Below are 23893 nucleotides of genomic sequence, written 5' to 3'. Positions count from 1 at the left end.
TTAACATCATGGGACATCTGAAACCGAGTTTTTTCAGCTGTTACGCACATCATCGCGTTGTGTCCCTCAGCTCTCCACAAGGCTGCTTCACAAAACAGGAAGCTGGAGGAGTCGCTTTAATGCTGTTTTTTTTCCCTGATCTACTTAAACATACAGAGATGAGGAAAATTCCACTCAAGTGACAAATAAATGGTACTGTTTCAAAGAACAAAACATATATCTGAAAAAAAAATCTGGCTTTTGGCGAATAAATATGCATTGAATTTAAATGAATCAAATTGAAGTCAATTTAAATTGAAGGGAGACAATACTTGCATGTTTGGAAACTAGATCTGTTTGTGTCTCTGTGTCATTGTTAAAGAGTCAACTGATATGTGGTGAGACAGACTGAATGGCAGGCACTTTGGAAACATTTGGTGTTTTCCTGTGCCACACGCAGACCTTTGGTTCCTACGGACTGGGGGCGAAGCATATAGTTCCTGTGCAAGACAGGAAGTTAACGTATGGGGAACCTTCACCTCTCTAGGAAATGTAATTCCAAATAGAACCAAGCCCTTTCCACTTAACAGTGACTCAGTGTCTGATGGCATATAAAATGTGGAACTGAGACCAGGAAGTGTACATTTTTAAAAAAGGTAACACTTTATTTTGCTGATCTCCTGCTGATGCTATGTAGATGATTATATTTAACTAACATTCACCTGAATATCAAATGTATGTAACTGAAATCTAAATAGAATACCACAGATTCTATTTAATGCAACCCTAAACCTTACCCCAGCCATAACCTTTCACCCAAAATCTCAATTTAATTCTAAATCTAATTCTAAACCTAATTCTAAACCTAATTCTAAACCTAATTCTTAACCCTGTTGAGAAATTATCTGTTTCAGCAATTTTGTTTGTTAACAATTTGTGCATCTGTAGATAATCTTAGAAGGGACCAGTTTAATACAGTAAAGAAAATAAAACTAAACACATTTTCCACACATGGCTGTTAAAGCTCTCTCCTTCAAGACCTTCTGCCTAAACCCAGTCGTGGTGGAATCAGTCTCTCATTCTCACTGGACACAGCTAATTAACCATTGCTAAGCTGGGCTATTAAAGTCTACTTAAACTCTGACCGGCTGTAATGACCTCACCCTATCACCAGTCACACACACAGATCTAATAGCTTTACCCAATTACCACCGAATCGCTGGGGGAGACAGGATGATGAGATCCCCTAACATGGTAATGAAGAACCTACGGCATACCTTTCTTATCTTAAAAACCTCTCACACACACACACGCACACACACACACACACACACACACACACACACACACACATAGAGCAATCTGCTAAATGTCAATTGTGTTTGTGCTGGGAGTCTGTGAGTGGCACAGAGACAATGGCTGCAGGTCTCATTCACAAACTTGAGGGCGAGACAGAGAGAGAGAGAGAGAGAGAGAGAGAGAGAGAGAGAGAGACAGAGAGAGAGAGAAAGAGAGAGAGAGAGAGAGAAATGGAGGTTAGAGAAAGAGAGAGAGAGAGAGAGAAATGGAGGTTAGAGAAAGAGACATAGAGAGAGAGAGAGAGAGAGAGAGAGAGAGAGAGAGAGAGAGAGCAGCACATCAATCAGCTCATCAAACAGCCCAACTCAAACCAACTCCACTCCAACCAGCCCAGCATCAACGAGCTACACTCTAATCAGATGAGAGACTGATCTGATCTAATCTTTTGTCTGCTTTTATTTCTCATCATTTAAATTATTTCATAATATTTTCATTTAAATGTAAACAATTAACTAAAGTAAATTTAGTAAACTGAATTAAATTTTAGTAAATTTAAACTATAAATAATTGTTAATTCAGATGCTATTCAAATAACATTTTTCCTCATATTGTTAGATAATAGATCAGATACCTTTTTGTGTAATACCTGTAATTGGCAATGGCTTCCCCCAAACTCTTCTTATTACTTAAAATGTACATTTGAAAACCTTCAAAAATAAATAAACTGGAAGAGAAGAAGATTTAATTAACTTAGTGGAAACTGCCCAAACACCTAAACAAAGCCCTTTCTGCCAGACAGGTATAACCACTCAAAGAGCGCTATGACAGCACAATCAATACAAATGGAAAACACGTCGCTCAGCTCTGTAAAGGACTGCGACTGTACATTGTAAAGAGCAGATCCCCAGCACAGTTTCACATACTGCCTGGTACATTATGTCAACACAGATATGAATCCTGGACATACTGATGCTTAAAAAGACAAAAAAGACTCCACCACCTTCACATAACCGCTTCCAAAACTTAGAAATGAACAGAACAGGCATCACAGATTAGAAAATTAATACATTAATAATTTGATCAATTACATTTCTCCGATTAATTCCTTAAAATATTGATAATCAATATTGAACAGAAAATAAATTTTAGCAGATTATCCGATTAAAAGAAAAAATTGCTAAGACATGCCTTAATAGTGTACAGACTTATAGCCTAAAGGAACGAAATAAACACTGAGACGCCAGAGAAGAACAAATATGTAGTTAGTGTAGCTCAGGAGAAAAAGAAATACAAAATATACAGAAACATTCAGACAAAATATATACAAAAATAAAAACATACATTTTATCTTTTGAAGAGAAAATGATAAGAAACAAAAATATTTTGTCTTTGTGTAACAAGACACACATAGAAACACACTTAGAAAACAATCACGCTATCTCTACCAATCCTAGAGAGAGGGAGAGAGAGAAGGAGACTTGTGGTTAAAGACAAAAGGTGTTCCTCATACTGCTTGCTTGCTTTAACACCAAAAATCAGATTGATGTTCACATAAACTGATCAGTGGATCGTACAGACCCCTTTACATCAGGTAATGACAGTGCTGGAATCTGCAGGCAGCTTATTTAACACTACCAGAAAATATTACATTTTAACATGGGATTTTGCACTGGTGCATTCCATGAGCAGACACACAGTTCAGACACACAGTTCACACACAGTTCACGCACAGTTCAGACACACAGTTCACACACACACAGTTCACACACAAGGTTCAGACCCACAGTTCATACACACACAGTTCACACACACAGTTCACACACACACAGTTCACACACAAGGTTCAGACCCACAGTTCACATACACAGTTCAGACCCACAGTTCACACAAACACAGTTCAAATCTACAGTTCACACAAACACAGTTCAAATCCACAGTTCACAAACACAGTTCAAACCCACAGTTCACACATACAGTTCATACACACAGTTTAGACCCACAGTTCACACACAGTTCACACACACAGTTCACACACAGTTCAGACACACAGTTCACACACACAGTTCAGACCCACAGTTCAGACACACAGTTCACATCATACAGTTCACACATACAACACACACACAGTTCACACAGTTCAGACCCACAGTTCACACACACACACACAAGCACACAGTTCAGACACACAGTTCACACACAAGGTTCAGACCCACAGTTCACATACACAGTTCAGACCCACAGTTCACACAAACACAGTTCAAATCCACAGTTCACACAAACACAGTTCAAATCCACAGTTCACAAACACAGTTCAAACCCACAGTTCACACATACAGTTTATACACACAGTTTAGACCCACAGTTCACACACAGTTCACACACACAGTTCACACACACAGTTTAGACACACAGTTCACATCATATAGTTCACACATACAACACACACACAGTTCACACAGTTCAGACACAGAGTTTAGACTCACAGTTCAGACACACAGTTCACATCATATAGTTCACACATACAACACACATACAATTCACACAGTTCAGACACAGAGTTTAGACCCACAGTTCAGACACACAGTTCACATCATACAGTTCACACATACAACACACACACAGTTCGCACACACAGTTGAGATGAACAGTGCGGCCACAGTTCAGACACACGGTTCAGTCACAGTTCACACATACAGTTCACACGCACAGTTCAGACACACGGTTCAGTCACAGTTCACACACACAGTTCACACACACAGTTCAGACACACGGTTCAGTCACAGTTCACACAAATACAGTTCAAACCCACAGTTCACACATACAGTTCAGACAGGTTCAAACAGACAGTTCAGACACACACAGTCCACACATGCAGTGCACATACAGCTCATATAGCTGAGTGCACCCACGCACAGAACCGCAGTGCTCAGAACACAAAAGAATACACACCATGGAATGGGACAAATGTAAAAAGTGTCCAGTTACCAGAAGTATGCTTTCATACACGTATGGACACACACACACACACACACACACACACACACACACAATTACTGACAAGAAAGAGAACCTGTTCTTCAATATACTGAGAATAAGCCTTCATCTTTACTTGTCAAAAGTCCTTATTGGAAGACAGCAAAACATGTACCATTGACACACCCATCAATCTCGCTGTCACACTTGTGCGCACATACACATGCACACATAAACAAAACACAACACACCCACACACATACACGTATTCATACTCACACACACAAACAAAACACACGCACGCACATGCACACACACAGGAATCGATTGACATCTGCGTTCCTTGCTGTGGACAGGCCTGTCTGGTAGGGCCTAATCTTTGTGAGTCCCTGCTCTCCCCAGGAGCCCATTACGGACGCACGCCTTGTGTTAGCCCATTAATCTGCTGATGGTGTGCCACGTTATATCCCTTCCCCCCTGCCTCCCAAGGGGAAGGTGCTGTGGTGATAGATTGAGCTCAGTGCACGTGCGTGTATGTGAGCGATCTTCATCTCTTTGTCTGACCAGAATAAAGAGAGAAGACAGAACAACAATATCTCAGTTTGCAATCTCTCTCTTCTTTCTCTCTCTTCTTTCTCTCTCTCTCTCTCTCTCTCTTCCTCTCTCTCTCTCTCTCTCTCTCTCTCTCTCTCTCATTTGGAGTCTGGTCACAGGTCATCTCTTCTTCCTGACTGCTCCCTGATTGTTATTTGATCCTGCATTATTCAATTAATCCAGATAGAACTGAAGTGTCGCAGCTTTGTCCTTTGTTTGTCTGTCTGCCTCTTGCCTTCTCCGGTATCTCTAATATAAATCTGTCTCTCTGACGTTCTGCTTGGTCTTTGATGATTTTTTCCTGTCTGTGGTAACACAGGTGTACTCAGCTAAGCTGGCAGTTTCGACTGTGGCTGTTGGAACACAAACACCAGCGTGTTCTAATCAATAGCATCATTAAACGTGAATTAGCGCTAACCTGATCAAACGGTGTGCTTTGGCACCAATCCCTGTCAATTACCATGGTAACCGTGAGAGGCCTTCTAAACAACATGAGAGCCCACTCGATGCACAGTAGGGGGATGCCAAACACTCTCCACAGCCTGCAGAGAGAGAGAGAGAGAGAGAGAGAAGAGAAGATGAGAGAGGGGGAGAGAGAAGAGAAGATGAGAGAGTGAGAGAGCGAGAGTAGTCTCCGTGGCTTGCTCCTTCATTGCGACTCCAACCTCAAGATGAAGTGATGAACTTCTAAGGTGGAAGTGAAAGAAAGGAAAGAGGAATTTGTCATGTCTTGAAGCAGAGTGGAGCTCCACAGCCATATGTTTGCAGGGAAGGTATGGATGGATGTGGTGTGTGCATTCACAGTGCTCATTATCATTTCCATGAGAGAGAGAGAGAGAGAGAGAGGGAGGGAGGGAGGGAGGGAGGGAGGGAGGGAGAGGGAGAGGGAGAGATAGAAGGAGGGAGAGAGAAAGAGAGGGAGAGATAGAGGGAGGGAGGGAGAGAGAGAGGGAGATAGAGGGAGGGAGGGAGGGAGGGAGGGAGGGAGGGAGAGGGAGAGGGAGAGATAGAGGGAGGGAGGGAGGGAGAGAGAGAGGGAGGGAGAGAGAAAGAGAGGGAGGGAGGGAGGGAGAGGGAGAGATAGAGGGAGGGAAGGAGAGAGAGAGGGAGAGAGGAGAGGGAGAGAGAAAGAGAGGGAGGGAGGGAGGGAGGGAGGGAGAGGGAGAGATAGAGGGAGGGAAGGAGAGAGAGAGGGAGAGAGAGAGGGAAGAAGGGAGATCGAAAGTGAGAGAGAGAGGAAGGCAAAGCGAGATTGAGAAGAGGAGAGTTAATTGATCTGCTCTCCCTCTGTACAAATCTACTACATGTCTAAAATGTTCCATGATGAGAAGGTCTGATTAACACATGCACTGAGGTCTTTTGGGGAAGGGCTGACAGGGGGGGGTCTGTGTTGCACTTTATTTCTCAAACTTAATCACAGAACAGTCTGTCCAAGGTCAATGAACCCATCCGATAGTGTAACATAACAGAATAGAACATAAGTCATCATTGGGTGCCTGCGTTAACACATAAACTTTGGCAAAACATGTACAAATGCACATCATATGAACTTTGCTAAAATGATGTGCTACATTACGCCATTATGACACCCTCAGGTCAGCCTTCACAGCATTCATAGGCTGTCATAATGCCATGTGTGTCAGCCCAGCCACCCAGAATGCCCAGCCAAACTCCAGCACGGCCAAACTCCAGCACAACCAAACTCCAGCACGGCCAAACTCCAGCACGTCCAAACTCCAGCACGTCCAAACTCCAGCACGACCAAACTCCAGCACGGCCAAACTCCAGCACGGCCAAACTCCAGCACGGCCAAACTCCAGCATGTCCAAACTCCAGCACGGCCAAACTCCAGCACGGCCAAACTCCAGCACGGCCAAACTCCAGCACGGCCAAACTCCAGCACGGCCAAACTCTAGCACAACCAAACTCCAGCACAACCAAACTCCAGCACGGCCAAACTCCAGCACAACCAAACTCCAGCACGGCCAAGCTCCATAACAACGACTCCAGCACAGCCAAACTCTAGCATGACTAAACTCCCCAACACCTAAACTGTAGCACAACAAACTACAGCTAAACTACAGCCCAGCTGGAATGTTGGACTGGTGACTAAAGCAGGCATGTGACCGACCGAAAGGTGTAGCTGTAGAACCGCGTGGCTGTGTGCGGTCGGGGTGGAGTGTGGAGTGTGTGATATATCTTCCATACACTCACCTCCTCACCACCTTAGCTTAATGAGAGACCAAAGAATCAGTGTAGCGAGATCATTACTGTGATCACAAGCACTGATGAGGTAGGTTATCTTTATCATCACACACACACACACACACACACACACACACACACACACACACACACGTATAAAGGATGCCCTGTCATTGTCCACATTGGAGTAACTGATGCAGATATGAAAATAACCTGCAGTAAAAGTGATAGCACATCAGTGCCCCCTTTAATTGGCCTTGGTAAAAGTGATGAATACACACCACCAGCCATTCTAACTCTCACAGCGGACAGCTCATAAATGCTCAGTAGTGCTATATTAGCCTTCATGGGGCAAATCTGTTTGAGTAGATGCCCACATGTTACAGCAGTGAGACTTAGAATGACTTTAAGTTAAATAAAAACTCACAAAAGAGAAAGGAGATGAGAAGTCATACTTATCTAACCTAATTCCACGAGAAGAGAAGAGAAGAGACGAGACGAGACGAGAAGAAATGGAAAGAAGAAAGAGAGGAACAAAAGGGGGAAAGAGAATGAAAACCTCTATGAAAAAAGCTCTATGCCTTTGTCCAGACTGACCCCTCCTTGCTGACCTCCAGTATCCCATCATCCCTTGTGGGGTGCCGTGCAGATGTCTATGGTGTGGCTGAAGGCTGTGATTTCCCATGTGTTCCACCCTCCCTGCACCTCTAATTCTCTGCCTCTCCTTGCCTCTGTCTCTCTGCCTCTGGCTTCGAGAGTGCTGCCTGACTTGCAGAAGGGAATTAAATATGCTATGTCTGTGTCTCGGGCAGAAGTGAACGCAACAGCTGCACCTTTTCCGGGCATTATTGTTTCTGTAAAGCTGAATGTCACCAAACTATGTCATTTCTAAAACTGTTTATACCAGTCTTACCATGGTCACCATAGTTTGAAGAGCTACTTTGGCTATAACTTTATGATTATTGTCCAGGATTGCATGTTTACGATCTCACTTAATAAAGGAGTTAGCATGCAGTGACTCGGGCATTCATTCTGACTAAATCTATGAAGCTCTGCTTGAAACAGATACACGGGAGATGGAGGGAGAGAGAGAGAGAGAGAGAGAGAGAGAGAGAGAGAGAGAGAGAGAGAGAGAGAGAGAGAGAGAGAGGGAGGTTAGCCTGTAAGCTGTGATTATCTGTGCAGGCAGCTAAAGGACCTCTCACGGGTATCCTAACCCCTGTCTGCCAATAATTAGCCTCAGTTAATTACAACCCTACTGCAGGTTAAGCTAGTGAAAATCACCCAAGAGGTACCATACCACACAAACCCCACACACACACACACACACACACACACACACACACCTGCTAAGACTTTATGAGCTCGGTGTCCATATTCAGAGTGACCAAAGTCAATATCAGAACTGACAGCTGACAACTTAGACCACTAACACACACAAGTACAGAGAGCGGGAGAGAGAGAAACACACAGAGAGAAAGCACATGAAGGAGAAACAGAACAGACTTCTGAGAACAACAGTGGGATGGTACAGGAACAACCAGATAAGACTAGATGGTCTAAGTTGGTCTAATGTCCCCTCGTCTGTTGTCCTGTCTGTCATCCTGACTCTAGTCCTATCTCTCATCCTGTCTGTCGTCCTGACTCTAGTCCTATCTCTCATACTCTCTGTCGCCCTGACTCTAGTCCTATCTCTCATCCTGTCTGTCGTCCTGACTCTAGTCCTATCTCTCATACTCTCTGTCGCCCTGACTCTAGTCCTATCTCTCATCCTGTCTGTCGTCCTGACTCTAGTCCTATCTCTCATCCTGTCTGTCGTCCTGACTCTAGTCCTATCTCTCATCCTGTCTGTCATCCTGACTGTCATCTTGTCTGTCGTCCTGACTGTCGTCCTACCTCTCGTCTTATCTGTAATCCTGACTGTTGTCCTGCTTGGCACAAACAGGCACACTTCCCCACATTCGCACACACACACACACACACACACACACACACACACACACCAAAATGCATCTAACACACCCTTTACTATCTGTATAAGTCATTATAATCTCATGGCATGTTAACTCTCTGTTCCCAGGAGAATCTGGGAACAGAAAGCCGTTTAGCACAATCCAATTAACAGCAGGAAATTAGAAATTAGCCAATTAGCAATTACAGACTCAAGACTCATCAGGGTGTATCTAATCCACACCTCTGGAACCTGTTAAAGTAAAGCACCATCTGATATCTTATCCCCCGCCACCCATACACCAAACACACACACACACGGGAAACCCCTCAGTCCTGCAGGGGAAATGCACTGTATTAACACTTACAATATAATTATAGTAGTATGATTATTTGGATACCTGATTACATCACACAGGGTGAACACCTCATAAAAACAGAGGAGGAACAAAACGTGCTTATTTCTGATCTCCACACACACCATCTTATCAGCAGGCAAAGTTATCAGCGCATGAGTACTCACAAAGCAGACCCTCAATTACTAATAAAAATCAATAGTCCACACTATCTCAGCAGCTGGCTCCACAGCGCCCCCTTAATTAAAAGCCTGGCATGAACATTCCTTTTCCCTCTGCAATATCTCTAACACACACACACACACACACACACAAACACTTGAACGTACGATCTCCTGAGTAAGACAACACTTAATTTTGTGTGTGCACGTGTGTGGCTGGGTTCTGAATGAATGCCTGGCCCTTGCCCCCTGTCTTTCGGCCATCTCTGTAATTCCAGCGCCTCTATTAACTGCTGTATTGATAACAGTCATTAGCATATTCATGGTGACGGCAGGGGCGTTATTGTTTGTGCTGGTTATTAATCTTCCTTCCGAGCAACAGATCTGACAGCTCAATCTATTCTGCCATCGCGCCGTCCGCTAACTTCCTCGCCCCCGCCCTTTCTGCACGCGCCGCTTTTGTCCGAGGGTAAATAGGCGGTGTCAGGGTGGAGGGACGGTGGGGAGGGGGCGGTGGTGATTGACGCGACCCCTCCTCAGGTGAGCCTGCGCTTCCCACTGGGCGGAGGCCTCGATGGCATCCCTGACACCCTGCCAGCCGCTGCCAGCCGCTGCCAGCCTGGAGCGATTGTTATTACTGATTGCACGCCCAACTGCACCCCCCGGCCCCACCAACCAGAAAAGCAGACACACACACACTTGCACACACACTTTCTCCACATACATAAACATGCACTTCGGATGGCTGTCCCTCGTCTGCTAAGCACCGCTTCAAACCCCGCAGCGCGAGGTGAGGGGGCGCCTCCTGTGGTGTGCTTGGTGCGTGTGCGGTGGGATGCGGAGGGAGCGTTACGTGCGGATCGGCCGGGTGCCGGAGCCGGGTGCGGCAGCCGGCTCTGTGCCGAGAGACGGTGCACCCGAGGGGAACGGATGGGGGACGTCCGGGCATCCCAGGAGAGCGGCGAAGGTTCCGGGCGTCTCTCTCAGCGTTTGACTGACAGCTTGTTGATTGGAGGTCTGAGGGCTGGAAACCAGCCAGGACCAGAGGGGGGGAAGCAGATTCTGCACCGCCTGCACGGCCTCACGCACGGCCTCACGCACGGTGTGGTAAGTGACAGGATCCGATCACCCGCGAGCCGAATAAACTGAACTGAATGAAAGTGCTAGGAGAAAGAAGAACCTCAGCATAGCGCAACTGAGCGTGAAGTCAGCCTTGGACCTCTGGGCCAAAATAAACACAAGGAATGTACCCTTTAGATTTCTTTGAACACACACACACACACACACACACACACAATCCCATTTACATCAGTGCACAAGTTTTGACGCAAAATCATCAAACGCATGTGTATACATTACTGTAAATATCAGTACTGTATACATCAGAAACGTATACATCATATCTGTATATATGTCATAGCTGTATACATCAGTACAGCGTGTCATCCAACAGTTACTCTCTGTTTACGTTAGGCCCTGGTGTGAAGTCCAGCGTGGCGGCGGCCCCCTGTGTGTTCCAAAGGCAGAATCATCCCCTTTTCACGGCAAACACTGGGAATCGGTAGTGCCTCGTTTCTGTATCCACGGTGATAAATAGCTGCTTTTATTGAGCCTATCATTCTGCTCGTAACATCTCATGCTGATATATCACTGATTGCTTTATTAAGGCACCCTGGCGAGATTGTTTTATACTACGAATGTAAATCAAAACTCACTCCTCACAGTACACCAATTACCCAGGCTAGAAATATGCTAATGTAGCAGAATATTTTATAGAAGCAGTAAAATTTGAAATCCATAATTTGTTGGTGTATCCTGTGTAAGAAAACGCTAAAAGGACAACCATGAATACAAATTTTTGAGACCAATCTGTTATATGGAACAGTAATGAACTATGCCTCTGTGTATTTGTGTATATATGTGTGTGTGTGTGTGTGTGTGTGTGTGTGAGAGAGAGAGAGAGAGAGAGAAAGAAAGAAAGAAAGAGAGGACATAGGAAAAACAGAAGGGAATATTTTAACCTAGTGTAATATAGACTGCTAAGTCGTCCTTGAGGAATAACTTATATAGCATGTTCTGCCATAAATGAGATGATTTTTCATCAGAAATGGTGAGGCCTTGTGAAGCTGTCATGCCTTCGCTACACTGAACAAGCGCGAGCGTGCCTCTTGCGTTCTGTAAAGCGTCTCCTAAACGGCTCGTGCTTACGGCAAATTAGGCTGACACGGGTTCCTTCTGGGGCAACATGTTACACGCTTGGTGTAGAAAAGGGAGGAAAAAATCACTGCTGAGTGGTTCGGTCCTGAGTGATCACAGAGTTCAGTTGCGACTCCAGTGCACAAGCTGAACACTACCTGCCCCAGCACTTAGTTCTGTTTGCGACCCCTTGATGAGCTAGATTGGGTGTGATAGGCTGGGTCAGCTGCTAAACACAGTATCTCTGGGAGCAGGTAACTGTCGAAAGAAGATTGAATACAAGATGATATTGAGGTCCTGTCAGTTTGTAGTGGTTGTAGTGGCCTCCTACAGGACATTCCTACAGTAGCAGGCAGGACATCATAACTTTAAAATTTACAGACAGGACAGACTGGCTCAATCATATGGAGCAGCAAGCTAACCTGCCCATTCCATGTTACAAACACTGACAAACAGTAGAGCAGAAATGATAACACAGACAATGTATATGGTTTTAAAGACTCAAGACTATGGTTTAAAAGACTCTTTTATTTCAAGTCAAGAAACTATCGGGTGGAAAAAAAATGACCCATTTCAGGAATTCTGGAAAATGAAATATAATTGTAATTGTTTTACATTGTTCAGGGTGGCCAACTGACTATGTGGATAATTGCTAAGGTCATGATATACATATTTGTTTATTGTAATAACATAAAGGGAGTTTGGTTCCAGATATTATACTTACCTGCTTCATCCATCGTGTCAGTAAGGGTGTGATGAGTCAAAAGAGTCTCACACAGAGTTGAGGGGATTTTTAGTCTTTGGTTCATGTTATAGGGTCATGTAATTTCCCATGTTGCCTGGGGGAGAATGAATTTGTGGTTGGTGGTTCTGTATGTGCTACATGTGTATATTTATTTTAACAGTGATATTTTGTATGATTGGAAAATGTTTTAAATGTTAAGATTGTATCTTGGACAAAATGTATGGAGGATGTTAGGAATATAATAATTTAAGTTACCTGCAAATGGTCCGTTCCAAGGGTGAAGAGTATATAAGGAGCGAGATCTAGGCAGAGGTGTCACTGGCTGTAAGGTAGATATGTTTGGTTATTCTGCTATAATGAGAATATGCTTTGAATTAAGTTTATTTTGGGTTTAATTTTTTTTCATTGGACGATTTCTTTTGGGGGCAGTGGGGGTTTCCCTTGAAAACTTCTTTGTCTTTCTATGGCATGCTGCCCCTATCACTTGACTTCTGAGAAAAATAAATCCCCATCACTGGCATCACTAGCACCTGCATCACACTCTGTTTGAACTCCCCCTGCTATGCTGCTACGTTAAATGGTGTCACAAGTAGTTTTGTTAATGGGAGGGGTCCCATTAAAGGATGTCAGGAGTGGTCCTGCTACATTGCTTCAGAAGTGGCCCAGACATTAACAGCGCTGAAAGGAACCTACGCTCCAACAGAGGATGACCAGGATACAGATGCCACCCAAGCCCAAACAGGACAGAAGAGGGGTAGCTATCCTGTTACACTGCTACTGCAGGCACCAATCGGTATTTGACCCAGTACTCTCTGAGCCACAGGACAGACCATCTGATTTCTTAAATACTTTTTATATTACACGTCCACATTGCAAGTTACAAATGATTCGATTTTGTTGTGGGGACTGTAGTTGTTTTTGTCGATAACAACAGAAGCACGCATATATTAGATAGAGAAGGGTAAATTGAGCGTGGATTAGGTATTACACTCGGCCATAGTCCATTCATGGCTTGGAAGGTGTTAGACACGGACAGAAGCAACAGCAGCACAAATGAACAGAATGGCGTGTTTCTGCAGCTTCTCCTGTTGGATTGGTCAGACTCTCCATAGCGAGAGGTCCAATATGAATTAGGTTTGATTCCAGATTGCAAAGTACCTATAAACGTGACAAAATCTTTCCTGTCTAGGTAGTCAAAAAAACAAACAAACAAAAAAAACAAACCCAAGCAAACACAAGACCAATTGGGTGCTCAGATAACTGGGAGAAAAACGCTCTACCAGTATGAATGAATTCCAGGTTGATTTTATACGAGATGGTTTTTAGTATCCAGTGATTTCCATATTAGACCCAGTTTGCTAAGCATTTTTGCATCAAAGACCACATTCACCATGAGCCTTACACTCCAGAATAAAACTGCAACCATCAGCCATGTGAACGGCTGTCTGAGAGGAAGGCAGTGGAGCTGTGCAGCCCGTGTTGGCGCTCAAGGTTACCCAGGATGACCTGGTTAACACTTCTGCTTGATCTGCCCCTCGTTTACAGTGCATGATTAAAACCCAATCAGCGCTCGGGTAAAAATAAGCCCTTCATGTTTAATGGGGCACGGTTTAATGAGGAAACCCAGGAAACGGTGCTCTGGAACTGCCAACGAAACAGATGCCTGGGACCAGCGCAGCCATACATCTGACCGGCTCCATTGCGGGATTAAAGATGAGCCAGCCTGTTTAGGTCTTGCGGAACACAGACAGGCGTGTGGGGCAAACCTCTGCATTCAGCTTTTCCTCTTCCCCCTCCCTGCCTGACGTGCATTGTGGGCCCTGTGCGGTGTGGCCCTTAGATGGAGCAATGGAGACGTCTGCAGGATTTTCCTGAACAAGAATAGCTAAGTGACAAATATAAACATGAATCTATTCTGTGTGTGTGTGTGTGTGTGTGTGTGTGTGTGTGTGTGTGTGTGTGTGTGTGTGTGTGTGTACCATTGAAATGTATCCTATTATAGATCATATGCTTAAAAAACATCTGAAATAAAAAAGGTAAAAAAACAAAAAAACAAAACAAAACAAAAAAAAAAAACACCACCACCAACTTGGAAAATTATTATCTAGGCTCTTATCTTGCTTTAAATCCTAAGTATATTCTATGTATTTATTGGACAAAACCTAGGCATCTCAGACAGTTTTTACATAAACCTCTTCAATAATTTTTTTAAGCCATTTCCAACACCCCAAACCCCACTAAACCACCCCATTCAATGGCAAAATACATTTTACATGCATTGTACACACACTCCTCGGCTGATGGACAAAAATACTCCTTTTGATGACTGTCAAGACCCATTTTCAGAAAAAGCATTCTATAATGCCAAAGTTTTCCTTTATTTTTGACCTTAAGTGAACGACTGTATTTCGAATCTGGAACATTACTACTTCCTCGACGTTAGAGCCTACAGAGTAAGTAGCATTTGCCAAGTTGCTAAGCAAACAGCATCCATATAAACAGGTTTGCTGAAGAGTATGATTGTGTGGTATATTCAGGTATCGTGCTGTGTCAGTCTGATCCGTGCTTGTACCCATAATTGGCACAAAGCTCTCATTATGTGAAAATGTGCTTTCACTTTTGCATTCAACGGAAAATTTCCACAATCAACAACACACAACATTTTGCTGATCGTTGAACAGGCTCATTAGCAACAGTAACTCAAACAAATACTGCCAGCACAATTTACGGTTTTGGAAATTGCTTAAATTCTTTAACGGTGGTTTGTCCTGCCTACAGCAACCCAAAACTTCAGACGGCAAAAAAAATTAAACAAATCAAAGTGCGAATACAGTGGCCATTGTAACGAAAAATGGGTTTTCATTTTCTTTTTATCGTTTGCCTAAAAGATGTTGCGTGGAAATACTGACAAATCAATTAGCATACAAAGAGAGATACATATAGCATGATTTTAAAGACTCCATGCAATTATATTATTTTAGCACTGTCCTCTGTAGTAGGTTTTCCATTCACTAGGTTTTCACGAATTTTGAAAATGTGTAAAAAAAAACAAAAAAAAAAACAAAAAAAACCCACAACCCTGAAAAGCCCAAAATTCAAAAAAACACCCACACCCTTCGCAAAAAGGATCTTTACGCTAGGACAAGGTGGAAAAGTTAGAATATCGTTAAAGCCAAAATGCGAAAAAAGTGATTGAAAAGTGTTTTTCGAATAATCGTTTGGCGTATTAGGCCATAAGACCAATTTAAATCGCTCCTTTTGGCATGTTTTGACACCGCCCCTAATCACGATAGCCTAAGAAATCTAAATTACATTAGAATGTCTTTGCGTAACCTTAGTGGATGGAAACGCGTCTTAAATCGCAACCCCCCCCCACCCCGAAATTTCGTAAATGCGCATAAGATTTATTAAACATTTGGAAGCAAGCCACTGAGCAGGAAATGAACATGATAAACTATTTTAAAATGTTCTTTATAGGCCATACCTTTTGAAAGCAATGGATTTAATTCAGATTGAAACCTTCCAGTTAGAAGCTACTTAAGAGATTTATTTCTGTTTAAAACATGATCAAAGCACAACAACTAGAAAACAGATGTGCCATAATACATTTTTAAAAGTTTATATAAAATGCTCTCTGTGTAACGAGCAACAAATAGCACAGTGTGCATCATTTTATTTAATGAAGACCTTAGAGTCATATCAGTAGCATCATTGAGGAAAATCAGTAACAACCACGAACCCAGTACCGATTCACGCCTCTTTGCCTCTTCGACAACTTTGCTCCCGTTTAACTACTGTAGGTGGGCCACATTTCTGAGACTGAAATAACTAAACCTCTACAATTGTTACTCCAGAACAAAAGGCCAAGATGCTTTAAGACAGAGCAGGACACTGAAATACATTGATTTCTGTCCTGGAAACTCTCTAATGGTCCTCAGGCAAAAGACACACAGTCTCTCTCTCTCTCTCGCGCTCTCTTTAGGCCCTGCGATGACGCATGCAATCAATGTTGCCAGCAAACAGTAATTCATTAACCTCTCTGTCCAACTGGGGCTCCACCCACTGCCCTTGCCCCGCCCCCAGACCTGCACTTCGCCTCCCGCGAGAGTCCCAGCCAGGTGAACTCCCCCACACATTCTCTCCTCTTCTCTCTAATTGGAGAGCATGTTGTTTCCTTGCGCGCTCCAGAGTGAGCCAGGGGGGCAGAACGCTGAGGCTTCCCGGATTAGTTGGCCAGGCTGAGCACGTGGGCGTAGAGCTGGTCAGCAAAAGCCTGCAGGGAGAAGCGCTCTAGGACCCGGGCCCTGCCCGCCTGGCCCATGTGGACCCGGAGCCCGGCATCTGTGGCCAGGCGTTCCATGGCCTCAGAGAAGCTCTCGGGTGTGGGCTCACACAGGAAGCCCGTCTCCCCGTGGACTACGGACTCTAGCGGCCCGCCAGAGGCGACAGCAATGACAGGACAGCATGTGTACATGGCCTCCACGGGAACGATGCCAAAGTGCTCGCCGCTGGGCGTGTATAGCACGCAGGCACTGCTGTGCAGGAGCACCACCTTCAGGCGGTCGGAGAAGGAGCGCAGGAAGGTGACGTGCTCCTCCAGGTCCAGCGAGACCGCCAGCGAGCGCAGCTCCTCATAGTGCTGCACGTTCTCGGCCACGCGTTCGTCATAGCCGCCGGCCAGCACCAGGTGCACCTGTTCCCACCGGGCATCGGACATGCGCGTCTTCAGCGCGGCCAGCGCGCGCAGCGCTAGCGGAAGGTTCTTCTTCCGCTCGTAGCGGTTAATGGACAGGAAGAGGACACTACGACCCTCTGGGACCAGTCCTCTGAGGTCGTCTACCTCCTCGTCGAAAGCAGCTGTGTTCAGGGATGGGTACAGTATGTCCAGGTGGATCGTGACTAGCTTGGGGAAGGTCTGTCTGAACACGCCAGCAGTGAACTGGCTGTTGACCACAACAAGGTCTGCCATGCCTGTGGTGAGTTCTTCCAAGCGGTCGATGGGTGCGCGGTACAGACGCTTCAATAGGGAGTGCCGTTGAGTCAGCAGCTGATCGGGAAAGTGGCAGTAGAAGAGGACCTTCTTTCTGTGGCGCACTAGACGCAAGACAGGAATACAAGCAGAGACCTAAAATAAACAAAGAGGTGTCAAAACGTTTAACCAGTTATTAATAGATTAAGCTAGTGAATAATTTCACTTGTAATTTTTCCATGTTAAGCCAATTACACATCCATACACACATCCAAATACACAACCAACAATTGGAATGATATAGCTGGTGAAAAATGGATTACTTTGCATGGGGAAAAAAAGCAATGCAACAAAAGGACAGACAGTAATGGTAGAATTAGTAAAACAATAGAGGGAAGTGTAGAGAGAGAGACCAAGACCATTACCTGGTCACAGAAAACCACATCAAACTCCACGCCACTCAGGAACACCAGGTAGAGGGCCACATAAATCATCCGGAAGTAGGCACAGACGGCATGGAAGTATCCACAAATGCTGATGGGTAGCCAGTCACCCACACACACTACAGGCAAGTCTGGCGACAGTGTCTCCGAGAAGCAGTGCTGGGGATCGTGGTGCGCCGTCCAGATCTGTACACTGCAGCCGCGAGAGCGCAGCGCTACGGCGGCATCCACCACCAGCCGCTCCGCGCCGCCTATTCCCAGGTCAGGGTGCAGGAACACCACACGGACCATGCTGCTTCTGATGGAGAAGGCACAGACCTGATTATTTAAAGGCCGGTTGATGATCACACCTTTACCAAAACAATAGAGCAAACCTAATGTGAACTCTAACCTTCTGTACTGGTTTGGACACATTCTATGAGTAGATGACAAAGCACTTTTCTAAGTCGCTATGGAAAACAGCGTCTGCCGAATGCCGTGAATGTAAATGTAATGTATTTATGTTTACCTCATCAACTCCTCATTGCCATTAATCCGTTTCAGTTTTTTTTTTCGGACTGTAGCGTTAGCTAATATCACAAAACGTCGAGCAGTAGCCGAGCTAATAATTTAAACGTCGAACACAGTTTATCTTTTTTTTACATGTAACAATGCGGCTTTCTAAGTTCTGTTAGGAAAACGTAAAGTTACTCCACATACTAGCCAGCAGAGGTTCTGGTACCAGTTTGCTTGCTAGCTCACCGGGTCGGGCTAGAAAGTCAATACACCGTAAACTCCGTAGCGCCAACAAACTATTTAGCTAGCCAGCTAATTTATCTCAGCTATAGCGTCAAGCCATATAAAAATGTTAACTATATGTAATTTTGAAACTGTTACAAGATACTTACACCCAGTTACAGCATTAAGCGACTTGCGGTATCTCTAAAGTACTGCCATGACACCTCACTCACATACAAAAACAACACAGTCTTGCGAGTCATGAAACCTGCGTCCTACCGGAGCCAAAATGACCGCTTAGGGTTACGTCATCACATACGGCTCTCCCCCCTTTTGATTTTGCCTATATATAAAATTTAAAATATAGCACATGAAATTAGCGCTAAATCATTAAAGAACACAAACTCAAGTATTTTAATTATCGATGCTTGCTAAATGTCTACTTAAGATAATACAAGTACGCTTTGTATTTGTCTGCGTAGGTATTTAAATCAGGCTATTAATGAACTACTAAGAGGGGCTTCCCGTGTGTTGTCGTGGCCTTTTCAGCAAATCGTCATCAGAGCGGCATCCCGGTCCACGTAAAGCTTCGCTGGCGCTGTCGGAGTTCATTTAGCTGCAGAAGTCGTCGTCTTGTTCAAGACTTACCACAGATCACAAGATAAAAATGGTAATCCAAAAAAAAAAAAAAAAAATTGTGTGTGTTTAAATGAGTTATCTGTCTTTGTTAAAGTAAATAGCTGTTTGCGAGGGCATACATGCGTCTGGTTTGACAGCAGTAACGGTTACCCTACGTTACGTTGTCTAGCAAACCTCCGGCAGTCATGTTGCTCAGCTAACTAGCATAGCTGGTTTGCTTTCCTTTCGCTCGCCCTCGTTTTTATATACGTAGTTGGCTATACTTAGATATGTCAGAATTGTATTAAACTTATTGTATTAAACTTATTGTCTAACTTATACAAGCTAAGCCGAAGTGTCTTGGAAACCACTGCTAGATAATTTACAGTCGATACGTGTGCATACGTGGCCGTTAGTTCGTGGACCAACGTAGCTAATAGTTGCGGCCGCTTGGTTTGAACTAGAACCCCCTAGGTCGTTATAAAAGTGGCAAGTTTGACCATTTCTTATACTGTCTGTCTCTCTTCTTTTTTATATACAACTTTTAATACAGCAATAGTCTTATTTTCTACTGCTGCTTTAGTACTTTGTGTCTCCACCAAGCTTTCCTTCTAATGGCAGTGAATGTGCTTTGTTTTGCCTTAGCCTGGACCTGCAGCTAGCGCAGCCAACGTCGGCTCCTCCAGCCGCTCCCCCAGTAAAACAGTGGCACCTCGGGCAGCTGGCTCCACAGTCAGGCAAAGGTATGAAGCTCAATCGAACTCATCTGAAGAAGGCCAGATTGTCACCAGTCGTTCACATTTTAACATGCTTATAGTCCTGACTAGATAAATCACCAGTGTGCCAGACTAAGATGTCATCTACAGGCTGTTAAATTGTCATTTTGATCATTTTAAAAATGTCGTCTTACTTTTCCCCAGGAAAGCGGCAGGCAGTGGCACACGGTCGGCGGGCAGAGCCACGGCCTCCGCAGGCACAGGAGGAATGTGGCGCTTCTATACCGAGGACTCACCAGGACTTAAAGTGTGAGTGAACTCACGCACACTCACCAGGCCTTACTGTGTGAGTGAAGGTACATATTAAAGTATTGGTGAACACATGCATGCACACTCGGCATGCCTTGAAGTCCACATGCACCAACAAAGGGTTAACAAGTGCATTGAGACTCACCCTGATGTTCAGTAGCCTGTGTGTAGTATAGCAGGTTTTTGCTCTGGGAGTCCATGTTGGATCATAATGAAATGATGGTCAAAGATGAAAACAGCACAGATTATGGGCCATTTTGGTAGTGCTGATGTAAGATTTAGCCTGATGCTTTAAAACTGCAGCACTGCTCAGTGGGGATTGTAAATGCCATCAAATTTTTGACTGTTCACTCATACACAGTGTATACCATGGATGTAAAATGAGAGATTTTCATAGTTCTTTGACTGAAGGAACTGCAGTTGTTGTAATATGTGATCTTACTGTTTTTAACTGTGCCCAGTCCAAACATAGAAACTGATTCCTGTAACGTGCAGTGCACCAAAATAGTGATGTAATTGTGCTGGAGAGCAGACTTCTTACTATAATTTAATGGACAGATACTAGTGCTGCTAGCTGTTTGCGCTAAACTGTCCCACTGTGTAGTTCTTCACTGGTTCATTTTCAGTGGATGAGGTAAACGACAGTTTCCTAATCTATTGAACACTCACACGCTCACCGAGGCAGTCATTTTTAATTCATCTTTCCAGCGCAACAGGAAGTGATACAGGAGGGAGGGGTAGAGAGATCTGGGAGGTTTAGCACTTATGAGGATAAACATGAAATTTTAATGGCAGGAAATCGGTCACTTGGGCACCCCCCCCCCCCTCCCAATCTTTGATCTCTCTCCTGTAGATTTTGGGTGGGTGGGAGTGAGTGAGAAACTCCTATAATATAAAACTATTCCTAAACTTAGTATTGAAATATTGCTACACATTATAGTCTGAGCATAAGGTTTGTCAACATTTTATGTTCTTACAGTTTCAGTATCCTGTAAAACGTCCTTGGCAACCCTTTTGTGGTAATTCTGATGCGTTTGTAATGAAATAATTTTGCTCAAGGTGTAGTGTAAAATATTTGTAATGATCTGTAGCGAGATGCTTATAAGTGTAAAAAACTAGCAAATAAAACATCTTTGAAAGAAAAAAAGCCCATAAACTAAGTTTTAGTTTATCCACCGCTATACATATGACAGGCAGAACTGAAGGTGTTGGGTGGAGATCAAGAGCAAAGGTCCCTCCTCCATGGCACACCCAGAGTCCTGGGCAAAAGACTGCTTTTGTAGGGTGGGATCTAAATGTAAAAAAAACCAAGGCAAAATCTGGAAAACTAACATTGTAGGGGGAATAAGTGTGTGTGATTTATTTTTTTGGTGGTGGTAATTATAACCATCTTTTATTTTTTATGTCCAGTAATAAGTGTAGTGTATATTCTGAACACACTTGAGTTTTTCTGATGACACACAAATCTAAGAATTGTCAGGTGTGTGTGTGTGTGTTTTGGAGCTTAATTAAAGTTCTATTTGAAAAGGTCACATCAATTAAAGCCTTGGGGGTGGGCCTTCAGTCAGCATGGTTACACGGCTGCCTAGTCACCCAGGGGATGGTAAGTTCCTACTTTAATAAAGCCCCTTGTTAGCCACCCTGCTCGTTAGTGCTGTGCCACTCACCAGCATTTATAATCCTAAATACCCCCTCCTCTGTGTCACATGACTGAGACAAGCAAGCCTGATTGGCCCATGGGAAAGAGACATAAATTGACCAAAACTGTCAGTCATAACTCATGGAACGTCTTTCCATACACTACGTTTATTAATAATCTTAGATTTTTACATTTTATTTTTTTATTGTTAAAGTTGATGATAAATTCTGGCAGCTTTGGTGACATAACTGATGCACTAAAGAGAACAGCTGGCCACTATAGCACAAGCTTCTGGCACATCATAGAAATGGAGTTGATCTGGAATGCTCCTACAAACCATTTTGAAGAAGCATAAATTGCCACAAGCACCAAGTACTACAGAATGCATTAAAAAGCAATACAGCAGGTGGTGTGAGGGGCTTTGGTAAAGTGAGCTGTTATAGGTATTCACCACTAGGGGTCCTTCTGTCAACGTTCACTATTTCAGCGAGGCTTGTCAAATATCACCCTAACACTACCCTCTCTTTCTCTGTCTCCCTTTCTCTAGTGGGCCAGTTCCGGTTCTGGTAATGAGTCTGCTTTTCATAGCGTCTGTCTTCATGCTGCACATATGGGGAAAGTACACCCGCTCCTAAGCCCCAGTGACCTTTGAACTTTGATACACCCCCAAAACAACAAATAAGCCACTGGACCTGGACCAAACACTCTACCTATTTTTCTTAACTCTCTCAGCCATTTCAGTGGTTTCACTCACCCTTGCCTGCAACAGTTTACTCTCCAGACATGGACATATATAAACATTTTTTTTAGTTGCTAACCTTTTGTACAGACTATTCTGAAAAACTGTACAATAAAACACCCTGAAATGTCATTCTTTCATACTCCACCTCTCTTCCCCCCCCCCCCCCCCCCATCCCCCGGCAAAAAAAGAGATTGTTCACGGCCAATTTGCATAACCTCAGCTTGCACTGCAAGAAGTTGCCGTGCTTGCTGCCGTGGTGCCTGTGTGTGAGCGTGGTGAAGGCATGACTCTGTCTGCGTCAGCGCTCTGCAGTAGTGTTCTCCACGCCGCACGGGCCACATAGCAGCCTCAGCTGCTCGCTGCTGCCCGGTCCCCACAAACAAGGACCCCACCACTCGGAAATCCACCCTACACCAGCCATAGCTGAAGTGTCAAATGCCCTGTAAATTTGTGTGCTTTTGTAGAGTGTGAAAGCATTTCTTTAATGTTTGTGGAATTTGAGAGGTTTGGGGGGGTGGGAGGTGAATAAAACTTTGGCTGTGGTAGATGGCACAATGGAATGTTCCCACGGTACTGTCCCTTTAAATAAGTGTTTAAATTTAACATGGACATCAAATTAATTATGAGCAGGATGAATGTTGGCCTCAACTGTAGCATTAAAACCCTCCAGATGCATTTTACATTAGCACCAAAAAAAAAAAAAAACCCCACTACAACTCCCAGATGAGTTATATGAACAGAGAATTCTACCTCCTGGCTGTCTCTCTGCTCTGTAAATCATGTCAAAGTCAACAGATTTTCTGATCAACCAGTGTAAGTGCTAAGTGGTGTGATGTTAGTGATTTATTGTAGTGTTGAGTAGGCCAGTGTGAGTGGGAGACCCTACCAAGGTGGGAATGGCTGGGTATCTGTGGGAAGGCACACATGTAAAGATGTTTCACCTTTTGCTTACAGGGGTGTTATCCTTAAAAGACTTCACCCGTGACCTCCACATATTGCTGCCTGAAGGGGGTGCTCTAGATCACCATACATGCTCGGGCTCTTTGTGAGGTTGTCTGAGTGAATTTTTGCTCCGCTGCCTGTGTGTATGTGACACGCAGTTCATTATTTATGGCCTGAATCACAAGGGTTAGGTTTCCCCACTCTAATCTCAACTGGAGCAGACACAGAATAATTCTGCTTTAACTTTAAAATCATATAGCAGGTGTGTGTGTGTGTGTGTGTGTGTACGTGATGATGGATTCATCACACTTTGAAGTAGCTCAGCCCACTGGATGCAGGG

At 44.2% G+C, this 23893-nt stretch overlaps 2 protein-coding genes across 3 annotated transcripts; one reads left to right on the top strand and one right to left on the bottom strand.

Annotated features, from left to right (window-relative positions):
• Nucleotides 1-16105: 16105 nt before the first annotated feature.
• On the bottom strand, nt 16106-18894 carry alg2 (ALG2 alpha-1,3/1,6-mannosyltransferase). Of its 2 annotated transcripts, none has more exons than XM_027031150.3 (3): nt 18758-18894; nt 17853-18168; nt 16106-17583 (listed from the first exon to the last, which is right to left on the bottom strand). In XM_027031150.3, the coding sequence occupies exons 2-3, from the start codon at nt 18159-18161 to the stop codon at nt 16684-16686; spliced, it is 1209 nt and encodes a 402-aa protein (XP_026886951.1). In that variant the 5' UTR covers nt 18162-18168; nt 18758-18894; the 3' UTR covers nt 16106-16683. The 2 variants fall into 2 exon arrangements, with proteins under 2 accessions (XP_026886951.1, XP_026886950.1); XM_027031149.3 differs by lacking the exon at nt 18758-18894 and adding an exon at nt 18379-18731.
• A 211-nt stretch (nt 18895-19105) lies between these two features.
• sec61b (SEC61 translocon subunit beta) lies at nt 19106-22740 on the top strand. Its single transcript, XM_027031151.3, has 4 exons — nt 19106-19257; nt 19851-19948; nt 20126-20230; nt 22417-22740. Exons 1-4 carry the CDS (start codon nt 19255-19257, stop codon nt 22502-22504), a joined length of 294 nt encoding a protein of 97 aa, XP_026886952.1. The 5' UTR covers nt 19106-19254; the 3' UTR covers nt 22505-22740.
• The last annotated feature ends 1153 nt before the right edge of the window (nt 22741-23893 follow it).

Source organism: Electrophorus electricus, chromosome 1 (genome assembly GCF_041902795.1).
Source record: "Electrophorus electricus isolate QZ-2024a chromosome 1, ASM4190279v1, whole genome shotgun sequence".
NCBI classification, from domain to species: Eukaryota; Metazoa; Chordata; class Actinopteri; order Gymnotiformes; family Gymnotidae; genus Electrophorus; species Electrophorus electricus.
The sequence above is the reverse complement of the archived record's forward strand: the minus strand, read 5'-3'. Positions and strand labels throughout refer to the sequence as shown.